General features: G+C 57.1%; 1 protein-coding gene across 1 annotated transcript; it reads right to left on the reverse strand.

The window, feature by feature from the left end:
* Positions 1-1,010: 1,010 nt before the first annotated feature.
* On the reverse strand, positions 1,011-7,950 carry BESB_049390 (uncharacterized protein; the record flags this gene model as incomplete). The annotated part of the gene is made up of 9 exons (XM_029363390.1): positions 1,011-1,169; positions 1,697-1,744; positions 2,174-2,342; positions 2,746-2,834; positions 3,501-3,554; positions 4,087-4,191; positions 4,988-5,089; positions 5,804-5,903; positions 6,167-7,950. 9 exons carry the CDS (start codon positions 7,948-7,950, stop codon positions 1,011-1,013), a joined length of 2,610 nt encoding a protein of 869 aa, XP_029220756.1.
* Positions 7,951-12,235: the final 4,285 nt, after the last annotated feature.

A 12,235-nucleotide genomic window follows, 5' to 3' on the forward strand; every position in this document is an offset into this window, starting at 1 on the left:
TTTTTCCCACCGTGTCGCGACGTGCTAGCCGCTTCACATGGCAAGGCCGCGGATTCTGGCGGGGCCCGTTGAGAACATGCCAGATGTGCGTCGCGCACACCATGGGCTAAGGAAGAGGCTCGTTTACCCGTGTTCCAGCGGTTTTTGACGGGACTTTCAAGAATATCACTGGGGAATTAGTCAATTTTTTTCAAAGAGACCTCCTAGCATCGCACAGAAGGCGAAGGCACCTTACGCGGCTGGCAATTGTGGTACCCTGCTCGGCTGACAGGTGAGTGGTTCCCACGCAGGGCAACGTCGCTCTCGTCGGATTGCCGTTCACGCAATTACAACGAGACACGTACTCTACTCCGCATGCCCACCTACATATATACTGCGATCCCCGCCTGTGTTAATGAAAGCAGTGTGGAGAGAGATTGGGTAAGACACTTCCAGAGGGCAGCAGCCCCCTCGGCGCGCTGCTTCTTATAGCGACAAAAATTAGGAGGGAAAAACAACAAACTTTCGTGCATTTGCACTACAAAACCTCGTAAGACATCGCGCACAGCAAGAGGAGATGCGTCGGTGATCCTGCTCAGGTGAAATGCTTTGGCAGTGGGGTCGCATGTGTGATCGGGGCGCAGCGGGATGAAATCTACTGATCATTTTAACACCAGGGTTTCCCACATCCCGCATGATGCGCAAGAAAAGTCCTATTATATACCCATGAAGACAGATTACTATTGCAAGTGGCACTGCCCTTCATATGCGAGCATGCCCAAAGCGGAGGCGTTTCACCCGCCGGCAGTGACTCCCAACTCACGGATTTCTAACGACGCTCTAACGTCATCTGTGAATGTAGTGCGAGTCGCAAAATCACATGAACATACGACAAAAGCCAAACCAGGTTCCGACACGTTGATTGGCGCGGCGCAGGATCATAGCTTCCGCACATGATCTCAAATTCTTACGTCAACGGGAGTCTAGTTTCCCGAGAGAACCGTCTGAAGGTGCCTTGAGGCAAAACGAAACTAACACGACATCTCTAAAAGATGGGCCTCCCGCATTTCGCTTCCTCGCCTTGCTCCGTTTTCTTCGTCCACAGCCGCGTCTCTTTCACCTTCGGTCTCTTCACTCAACAATTTTTGGTACATGCGTTGCCAGAACTCTTGGCGCTGAGAGTGAGGGGGCTGCAAGGGAAAAAGTTTCCTCTGGGTGCAGTGTTCAGGCGGAGACACGCAACACTGCTCGAAGCATGGTTCAGTGAGGAAATAGCAAAAAAAATAAAAGATTTTTTTTGACGACCGATCTACGCCGCAAATGCCAAAGCGACACGAGCTTCGCCTCCCTCGGCAACGATAGATAAAAACACAGCGAGAGGTGACGCAAGCGGCCTGGTGTCGAAACGTCACCCCTTTGTCCTATTTAGTTCTATTTCCCTGTCCACTGCTTTACAAAAGGTACGCCTTTTGCATTATTCGTGTCTCTCTAACTATCTACCCCTACATTAATTTACCTTTCTGTCGTCTTCCTCTCTCTGTATCTATCTAGCGATGTATGTGTATATTTATCTATCTGTATCATCTGGCTACTCTTCTATATCTAATCTATCTAAGCTAATATCTATTCCTATATCTTTATCTCCAAAGAGCTCTTGGTGGACGCTCGCCAGGGGGTGCGGAAATACGGCTCGCGCTGGCTAGCGGCTGCAACTCACCTGTTTAACACCCAAGAGGCTGAGCAGATCTGGCGCCCGCGACCCGCTCTGCACGCATCCCCCAAGAAAGCAGCGGAAAGAATGAGGAAAGCACGAAGAAAAACGAGCCACAGGGTCCCACACAAAAAAAGAAGCACCGGCGCCAGTGCCCACAACGACGATGAGAAACTGACGGAAACATGCAACAGGGAAGAGGGCGCAGCAGTGACAGCGAGGGCGGACAGCGAGCGAGAACCGAGCGGCGGGTGCAGAAGTCAAGGGCGATACATCAGGCGGGTAAAGCACATAGAAAGGGCTACCGCGCCTGAGCAGAGAAGAGGGCGAATTCAGCTGAGGCAAGCAGGGGCATACAAACGACACATCGACGAAAGCGAGGCGACGCAATGGGGAATGCGAGGCTCGCGCATGGAAAGGAGAGACGTGAAGGGCGGGGGGCGCGCGAGCATTGAGAAATCGCCGGCGCATGACGCTGCTTACCGACGCGTGGCGAGACGCGAGACGCGAAAAGGCTCCCTGCGTCGGGCTCCGGCTGCCTCGCGCCTTTCGTGAAGAGGCAAGGCCTTCTTCCTCTCTCAGGCGATCGAACCGCGAGCGAATGGCGTCTATCGTGCGACTGCGGTACTCGCCGTGGTCTGCCCACATGGCGCTAAAAAAACGGAATAAACAGGAAAAGGAAAATAAACGAAACTGAACGGGCACGAACCAAGCGAGCGCACCAGGTCTCTTCGGAGAGTCGCTTACACTGTGGGACACAATAACGCCACAGAGAGAGACAGAGAAGACCTTACTTGCGAGAAGCAATGGCACAGACGAAAGGACAGTCGCAGACGCAGGTAGGAACGAAGCAAGACCGCATCACGAGCTCGAATCGAATCTACGCGCGCAGGGCGAATTGGAAAAAGGAAACGAGAACAGAAAAATACGAGCAAAAATGGATGCATGAGGAAAGCAGGATGCGACGATGGAAAGGCGGCAGAGACACAAGGGAGCAACAGGAGAGAGAACGCGGGCGCGAGAAGACAGAGTGGAGAGCAGAAGTCTGCGCTTACGTGATCTTGGCGCTCAGAGCCCGGCGGCGCTCCTCGGTGTAGGGTCGCCGAGTAGTTTTCATGCGCTGGCGGAAAGCTTCGTCCTTCCACTAAAGCGCAAAAACAAAAAATTCAACAAACATGCCAAGACAGAAATCCTCTGAACAGCGCACCGAGCACCGGGCCTACTTCGTGTGCAAAAGAGTGGAGATTCCCACAGACCACGCACACGTAACATCCTCTGTCCCCACACTTGATGCATAGCAAAAAGGCGAATCTGCCACAGATGATACGCATATGCCGGAGTGTGTGTATTTGTGCCAATCGCAGGCAGGGTTAGGGAAAGACAAACATGCTAATCTTGACTCTGCAGATGCACGCCTCGACGTGGCAGCAGCGGACGGATACGCTTGCTACCGCGCGCTTCATGTTGCACACGGCAACGATGGTGCCCGCTGGACTGCGTCGTCGCAGTTCGCTGCGGATAATCAACTCGCGTCTCCGCAGCCTCAGCGCCTCTCCGTCGCCTGCAGAAGCCCGGGGCTTCCCGCAAGAACGCGACAGACGACTGCGGGCACACGCTGCAGGCTCTGGCGGGCGCCTGCGCCCTCACGAACTCAGCTGAGGTGCGAGGGAGAAAGCAGCATGGACAACAGTCGCACACGCAGCCGCGCGGGACAGACGCCGGCATCGCTTGGCGGACGCCGCTGAGTACGCCACTGCGTCGGAAGACGTGGACTGCGCAAGCGGGCGCGGCAGGCGTCAAGGTCACTCACGAGGCGCTTCAGCGTGTCAGAAATCTTCTTCCGCTTTTCTCCGCTGGCGTTCACCTGCGCACACGCACACCAAAGCGAGCTTCAGGCTTCTCTCCCGTCTCAGAAACGCCACGACGCAAACGCGAGGCAGGCGCGCCCCTCAGCTTCCGCGCCTCCCCTCACCCTTGAGGGTTTAGTGCAGGTGCGCGTAGGCTTTGAGTCCCCTCACACGCGTCGATGGAACCTTTCTAGGTCTGTGTAACGTTTGCTGCGTTCTGCCCGTGTGCGGCATGCGCGGAACCAGGGCGGGGGCGCGCGACTCCGCCTCGCCTGCGCGCCGCAGAGCGGCGCTGCAGACACGGTCGCCACCAACACCGGTCGTTTGTCAGTATGTATGTTACCAGTGTGTCAACGAAATACGAATGCCGATGAACGCATTTGGTTAACATGACAACATAGAAGGCAGTGCCTCGCCAGAAGATAACAAAGCACGCGTTGGCAGCGTGCGCGCGCGTGTTTCAAGAGGCTGTGCGCTCAGGTCTCTCTTCGCTGCATTCAGAGAATCGTGGGAGCCGGAGGCAAGAGATAAGCGTGTGCTTCTGAGTACCTTCGCCTGCGCCTGGCGGACTCTCTCTGCGTACGCAGAGTCCTCCCTCCATCGTCTCCGCACGCTCTGCGCGATAGCCGCGCGCGTGGCCGCAGACTGCCGTCTCTGAATGACAAAAACGCGGAAAACAGAGGACGTCTCGATAGCCGCGCTTCGCCCTCATTCCCCAGTTCTGAACGCTGCACAGCCTCATAGATACATGCACGTACGTGTAAATACATTCATACGTGCATACATACATACGTGCATACATACATACGTACATACATACATAAGTACATACATATATATATATATATATATATATATATACATATATATCTGCAAAGAACTATATACATGCATACCGGCCTCCGCACGCTCTTTTCACGGTGTGGTAAAGCGGAGATGTGTCTGCAGACGTGCACACAAGTCTACGTAGTTGTCTCAGTGTTCACTGGATTGCTTTTTGAGGCTAGGGCACTCCCTCCTTCGGCTCTCGCAGCGTCGCCTACGCAGCGTCCAGAGGCTGTCCCAGCCAGCAACCCACGCTGCGGCACCTTGGGCTCTCTTGGCGCATCCCTTCCTTTCTCGCGTCCTCCTCCTTTTGCGCGCGCTGCGGCAGAAGTGGAGAGACGCGTGCCACTGCTAGCCCGCTGTCCAGACATCGTGCATGCATGCGCGACTACACATGTGCGCAACGGCATGCACTTTCGACCGCGTGCGTCACTGAATAAATAAGTAGTTGCGGGCCCACGCCCGAAGACTCTGTGCGCGTGACCGGTTGGACCCTTCCATCCGGAGATCTTCGAAGGCGGCACGGCCTGCGCATATGTTGATACAGGCGGGAAAGCCCCTCCCCGACAGACACGCGCGATTCTGCACACACGCGCAACGCGCAGACGAGCTCCATGTTACTCACTTGTCTTCCCAGCTGAAGGAGCTTCAGGCGCGCCTCGGGATCTCTCCAGCGGGCTCGCAGGCGCTCGGAGAGCTTCTGCCTGGCCGTAGGAGACAGCGACGCCTGAAAAGAGAAAACAACTCACTAAAACCATGAAATTACTCCAGTTACGAGAGGGCTGTCACGTTGCTACAAACAACTTCCGGGTTTGACTGAGTTGTCGCACGTTCTCTATGGCATCTACTTGGACGAAGAGGCCCCATGAACAAGAATATTCGTTCAAGTCACCAGGCCCACACAGCGCAGGTACAAAATGGTGAATCAGGTTAAACTTTGGCTTATCAAACCTGCCTGAGATAAACTTCTGCCGCAAGAAGTACAAAATATACAACCCCAGCAGAAGTGGACTTCAGTTTCACGGCAAAAATGTTAGCTCGATGTGCGCCGTTTCGCAGTCCGAGTCGCTCAGAGATTGCCGCCGTCACAAGTCCGCCTGTATGAGATGCCTCTTCCGCACAGAAGGGATCATCTTAACGCCGCTCCCGTCTCTGCGTCCTCCCCCTTTGTCACATCCCGGCCTTCACTCTCTTTTCTCTATCGAGGGCGAGCATCCTCTGTGCGCGTCGCTGCATCTTTTCAGTGCGTTCAAGAAGTCTTCCTGCCGCAGTGGGCCGCGCTGGAGAACCCCGTTGCCCTTCGCTTCCCTCACGGCGCTTCTCCTTCCTCTCTACCGCTTCCCTCAACCAGAAGACAGACGCGCGGACGACCGGCAGCTTCGCGTTTCCCCGCGAGAGGGTTTTTCGGTTTTTTCGGGTGTTTTTACATTTTTTGTCTTACGCGGACGCCCGAAGAGGCTGAGCTGGGAGCCTGGCTTTCTTCGCCCGGTTTCTTCTGCGCGTCCTTCTCCGCCTTGAGGCGCTGCATGGCGTCCCGCGTCCTGCAGAGACAGCAGCAGCAGAGCAGGCAAAGAGACAGCCAATTCAGCAACGCGAAAGAAGAAAAGCAGACGCAGCTTCGTCTGCAGCGAAGGCGTCACCCGTGGCCATCTCTCAGCCCAGCTTCACCGCAGAACAAACCAGAAGTTGTGAGACGCCTGCGGGCGAGGAGAGCTGTCTCCTGAGCGTGGGGTCGCTGTGTGAAAGGAAGGCGTGTTCCACAGGCTGAGTGAAGGAGACAGAGGCGAGGCGCCAGAAACTTTACCTCTCTGCAATTTTTTTGCGAATTTCGTCGGACCAGGGACGCCCGTAGTTCCACGGTCTCCTTCGCGTCTTGCGCTCATCCCCTGCGGGGTGCTGAGGCGACTCTTCGCTTTCTTCGCCTTTTCGCTCTGCTGCTGTTTGTGCAGGAGGCTCGCGGCTCGCTTCGCCGTTCGCGCTCGCGCCAGGGGAGCCCTCAGGTCGCTCTCCTTTCCTCTGCGCCTGCGTGAAGCTCCAGCTGTCTTCCGCGTCTATCGCGCGCGCGCCTCTTTCACTCTCTGCTGCTGAGTTCGCCCTCCCCGCCTCGCGCTCCGCGGCTCCTGGCTTCGCTGCTTCACGCGCCTCGTCGCCCTCCGCCGCGCGCTGCGCTGCCTTTTCCTTGACCGAGGAGAAGAAGGCGCTGAAGAAGGACGCGAAGAGCGGCGCTGCCGACCGCCCGCGCGGGTCCTCGCCGCAGGCGCCAGCGATCTCTCCGGCGCTCGGGGGCGGAGAGACTCGGGGAGAGGCGCGCTGGCGACAAGAAGAAAAGAGAGACGCAGGCGCGCGCCGCAGGTCCTCGCAGGGAGAGGAGGAAGAAAGGAAGACAGACGGCGCAGAAACAACGCGCGAAGTCGCCAGAGACGCTAATTGCGGCCATGTCGTCTGCAAGAAGAGTAGCGGCGGCAGATGCCTGGGAATCAGCGCGCGTTGCCAGGCCTCTGCGCCCTGCCCCTGCGAGCGGATTGGTCCCTCTCGAGAGGCGGAGAGAGACTCCCACGTGTGCCCTGCGGAGTCCCAGAGTCGCCTGCCTGGCTGCGGAGGCTGCTGAAAAGCAAGCGGCGCTGCGAAGGTGAGGCAACGGAGACCGCCCAGAAGGTGGCGGGCGCCTGCAGACGCGACGGGAGCTCGCCAGCGACGCCAGGACGCACCAGATGACTCCCCGACGCGCGAAGATAACCCAGCAGAGAGGCGCGGAAGAGAGGAGGCGACGGCCGCCGCGTGAGGAGGGCGCGAGGATGAGAAGGGCACCGCCTCAGGACAAGAAGGCGCGGCGGATGGCGACGCCAGAGAAGACAGATCTGAGCGAGGTCGCCGCAAGGTCGAAGGGGATCCCGATACGGGAGAAAGCGAGACACCGGCTGCGGCGGCCGGCGCGAGGGTGGCGAGCAGAGAGAGCGCAGGACCGGCAGAAGAAGCGAAGAAGAGAGGCGAAGAGAGCCGCGACACTCCGAGGCAGAGAGGCGGAAGGAGGAAGGAGACAGCAGAGAAGAAAGGCCGCGGAGATAGAGTCGACAGGGGTGGCGACGCTGACGGAGCAAACTGAGTAGTCGACGCCACAGAAGAAGCGAGAAAGTGCCCTGGACGGCGCAGAGAAGGAGAAGTGTGCAGGACGGACTGGAGAAGAAGCAGCAGACACAGGAGACCGAAAGACGAAGACCAAGGACTGCCCCAGAGACACTCGCAAACCCTACGCGCGAGCAGCTTCAGCGGAGGCCCCTTGAGCGTGTGTGTAGGTAATAGACTGCAGCGAGGCGACGGGCGAAGTGAAGAGAGACGACATTTGCACGTTTTCCGCAGAAAAGAGGGGGAGAGCAGCAGTGAGTCGACAGTCGACTGTGAGAGAGGGCGAAAAGTCAGGGAAGACGACGTGCCGCCGCGAAATGCAGAGACACCGGCCGAGGGGACGCCTCCGCATGCAGAGGCAGGCAAAAGCGAAAGAACGGCTCTGCCTCCTCCGCGAGGCGCGCGGAGAGCGAGGGAACCAGATGACGAACGAAGCGAGCACGACGCGGAAGGAGAGAATGCCATCGAGGCAGGCGAAGGGGAAGCATACAACAAAAGAGAGAAACGAGACTACCGGCGTGGCCTCAGACGCGCGGCTGGAGGATACGGGGAAGTCTCAGCGTGGCGACGAGTCAAAGACCGCGGTCGAGAGATCATTCAGACTCTCCCCGCCAGAGTTGAATATTGGGTTTTCTCACGAGGCGCGCACACACGCGAACCCGAGAGAGACGCCTCATCGGCCTGAAGATCCGCAAAAGACGACGAAGAAGCGTCCTCTTCACGAACTGCGAGGAAAGAGAGGAAGAGCGAAGAAGAGGGGAGGAGCGCGCAGGCGAGACTGTCGAGGCCGCCGGCGGAGTTCCGGACTAGCAGAAAGCCGCCTTTGCATGTCCTTTCTGCATTATCCTCGTGAAGGCTATCGGCGCTCCCATTCTCTCCTGCGCGGTTTTCTTGCCTCGATGGAAAACCGCTCTCTGTTCCTCTGCGCGCGCCTCATCTACGCCGCTCCGCCCGGCGCGCGCGCGGCAAAACGGGCCACCGTCGGGAGAGTCGCATGCAGAGTAAAAGCGGAGGAAAGCGATGCTCGGCGAAGGTGCCGCGCTTCTGCAATGGAAAGACGACGCACCGGACGCAGCGCCTCCCGAAACTCGTTAGAGAGCGCACGCAACGCAGTGCGCCGTCTCCTTGAGGCCTGCTGCCGGCGCATGCGCACAGACGCCAAACGACTTCGGCCGGCGAAAGGAGAGGGAGCAGCTGCCAGGAGCGCGGCTCGGAGGAGACGAAACCGACTCCACTTGTTTAGGCTGGCGATGCCTAAAGAACCCACTACACAGGCAAGACATGCACAGATGCGCGTATTTCCTCGCGCATGCTGCCTGCCAATGACTCTGGGCGGCCGACATGCCCTGCGGCTCGGGCTTGCGCAGCGTGACCGCGTCGATGTAAAGGGGAGCTCGCGTGCAAAAAAGTCGCCACGACTGCCCTCCGGCGATGCGCAAATGTGGCGGCGGAGAAACCTTCGCCTCGCAAACGGAGGCTTGAGGAAATCGAGCGCTCGCCGCAGGCCCAGGGTTTTCAATCTGCGCCGCACACCAGCGACACCGAGCGGCCTGGAGGGCTGCATGCGCGAAGACGCGACACAGCACGGAAGGCGCCGTGGACGAACAAGAGCACTTCTGGCCTTTCTGCCTGTGAATCCAGGACTTCCCTGCATGGACTCTGTCCGCGCGCAAGGTGAAGATCCCCAAACCAGTTATCATCGCCTTAACTGCTCCTTAGTTGTCGATATGCAGGCACAACGGCTACCTTGCGAGGCCGCGTAGGACACGGTGGTGTCTCTGGAGAAGTATGTCTCTCTTGCGTGTCTGAAGCACATTTATCTTGCCGCTTGCCTTCAAATGCTTCTCTGCATCGACCTACAGAATCCCGTGTAAGGAACCCTCTCGGACGGCACGATGTGCATCACTTCGCGGAGACACTAACGACACCACACTGCACAGGATTTCAGCAAGTAGTTTTCGTCAACCCAAGACACGCAGACCAAAGCAGGGGCTGCCCCAGGCATGCCGAGGCTTACAGCTATCCGGTATTCGTGGACGCATGTGTGAGCATATATATATATATATATATATATATGTCTGTGTATACGGATGTATAGGTAGGTATCTTTGTATTTCTGTATGTATGCGTGTATGTGTTTGTATCTGTATGCGATCCTGCACACTTGGCGCCCGCAAAGTCGACATCCGTCTACGGACACGAGAAGCCCCGATTTTTCGGCCTCACTTCATTTTCCGCGCGCCACTGCGAGTCTCGCAGCTTGCCGCTCTCAGCAGACTCCCTCTAGACCTGTTTTCTTACCATCTTCGCTCGATGGAGTCGATGCGCAGATCCCGCCAATCACGGGACGCTGGCGCTGAAATCGCTAGGTAGCAGCTGTCTCTATCGTCCACTTTTTCTCTCCATAGATTCATAAAATATGTCACATTAGTGCATGTGCATGAGGACCTGTCTGTACTTGCCTAAGGAGCGGGACAGCCACATCGCTAACCTCGTCCAACTGTGACGACTGAGAATGCATCTGAATATGCGCAGTTCTCTCGGCATCATTTACTTGCACTTCCGGAAGTGGGTAGGTTGGATTAAATCCTGTCACGTTCTACGAGCTCTGCAGGTCATCTGTCTGCATGCGTCGAATTTGCTCGGTTGGCTTCGGGAAGGACCTGCCGCCTCCATGTTGGGACAACTGCTGGCCTGCTTCATCAGAAAGTCTTCAATGTCCGCCGGAAGGCGCATGTCTGCGCCAGCCGCTTGGTATGAGTTTGCGAGCTAATCGATTGTGGAGAGGTGCAGCACCGATTGAGCCATACCTTCTGCATTTGAGAGGGCTCCCCTTTTCGTAAGGATAATCGAAGCTTGGCTTCTGTTGTGATCAGATGACTTCTGCATCAACGAGGCGAACGAGACAGATCTGCGTGGCAGGCTTTTTTCCACCTCGCCCTCGTCCCCTCAGCAAGCGAGGCCTGCAAGCGCGTAATAGATATGCGTATGCGGACGCATGCATGCATCAGGAGCTATGTCGTCCGTGCACTGAGAAACCCTGAAGCGGAGTCCCCCCTCCCCGCCTTTCCCACATGCAGTGCAGCCGGCGGCGCCGTAGGGCACGCTGCGAACTTCGTCGACTATCGAGATATAACCGTAGACGCGCGTCGTGAGGAAAAACGGCCTATGCATGCATACGAGGCATATCAGCTTCTCGTTGGCGCTGTAGATGCGTTGTCAAACAGATACACACCGAGTAGGTAGGTTGCATATTCGCGGACTACCGAGTCCCCGGCGCGTGCGGAAGCCTTCCTCTCCCGCGAAAGGCGTGCCTCGACTGGATTGAAGCTGCGTGTCAGTTGCTGAGCCTTCAAGAAGATTCAAAAAGTGTCTGCCGTTGGATGACCGGACGACGCGCACCGAAAAAAAGCGTTTGCCTTTTTATCCGCGAGCCAGAACGGCAACAGGGCAAACTCCGAGATATAGACTCTCCGTATCGTTTGAGGCGCGCCACGGGAAGACTCTGCTTTCACGCAAAGTCTATGTTTTCAGATAGAAAGGATCCGCGCTCCATATAACCACACATTTTCATGCCAAGAATGGTACAACGTGACCCTGATTAGCTTTGTTATATTACTACATCGTGTTCAGTTGGTTGTGTGCCCACAACAGCTATCATCTTGACTGTGTAACGCACTTAACATGACTGACATGAACAGAACAAGAAAAAATGGTGCTGACAAACAGACCACACAAACAGGCGAGCGCCGACTGCAAAGGACACAATCTACGCTCGCTGATTTTACGGTTTAGGGTCTAGGACGGCCTCTGTCGCAGCCTCCGTGTGCGGAAAAGACGAGTGAAGCAAATGCCGTTTCGCCCTGAAAGCGCGTCCACAGCTCCGCGCGAACGGACAGTCTGCTGTGACTTCTATTCTTTGGTAGGTTTTTACAAAGCGCAGCCTTTACCCTAAACCCAGAGTCAGTCAGCTTCGCCGCGACTTCCCTCGGCGTTACTCCGCGTGCAGCGTTTTGAAGACGCCGCGAGAAAGCCGAGCTCTCTCGCGGCTCCTTCTAAGAGTTGGCGGGAGGAAGGCGAGGCGCGAATCTGTTCGGAACCCATCGACATTTTTCGTATTTCTCAGTTGTGTGCGTCGCAGCTGCGTTGGGTGGGAAGTCAGGAGACATTTTCTCTGAGGTCACTTCGCGCCAATCCCACAGGTGTCGCAGTCGAGCGATGTCGCGCGCCGCCCGTCGCGCGTGTTTTGCTTCGCTTTTGCCACATTTTGCCGCCGTTTTCCCCTCGCCTTTCTTCCTCAAACACTCGAGAAGCGCCCATTGACCCGGTGGGTGGGGAGCGTCTTTTTTTCGCTCTTGCGGGGAGGGGGGGGGTCGCGAGACACCGCTCCCTTTGCGCGCTGCGCGGAGAGGAGGGAAAGGTCACTCGCGTTTTTTGGCTCTCGTCTCGTGCGTCGAGCCTCGAAGCTTCCGCGGGAAAACCGATTTCCCACACGCTTCTCCTGCACGACCGCGGCGTCGAGGTCGATGGCCGCACGCAGTGTGCGTCTCAGAGCCTTCAGTTTTGTTTTGTTCCTTTCCTCGCGGCGAACGCGTTCTAGCCGAACTCGAAGCGAGACTTTGAGGGCGCTTCGCTCGTCGCGCCGAATCAACCGCGGAAGTCTGGTGGTTCTCTGGCGTTTTTTCCAGGCTGTCTCTGCGCTGTGCGGGGTTTAACGGCACCTCGTCTGGGAATTCGCTCTCTGCTTTCT

This window comes from Besnoitia besnoiti, chromosome III, assembly GCF_002563875.1.
Source record: "Besnoitia besnoiti strain Bb-Ger1 chromosome III, whole genome shotgun sequence".
NCBI classification, from domain to species: domain Eukaryota; phylum Apicomplexa; class Conoidasida; order Eucoccidiorida; family Sarcocystidae; genus Besnoitia; species Besnoitia besnoiti.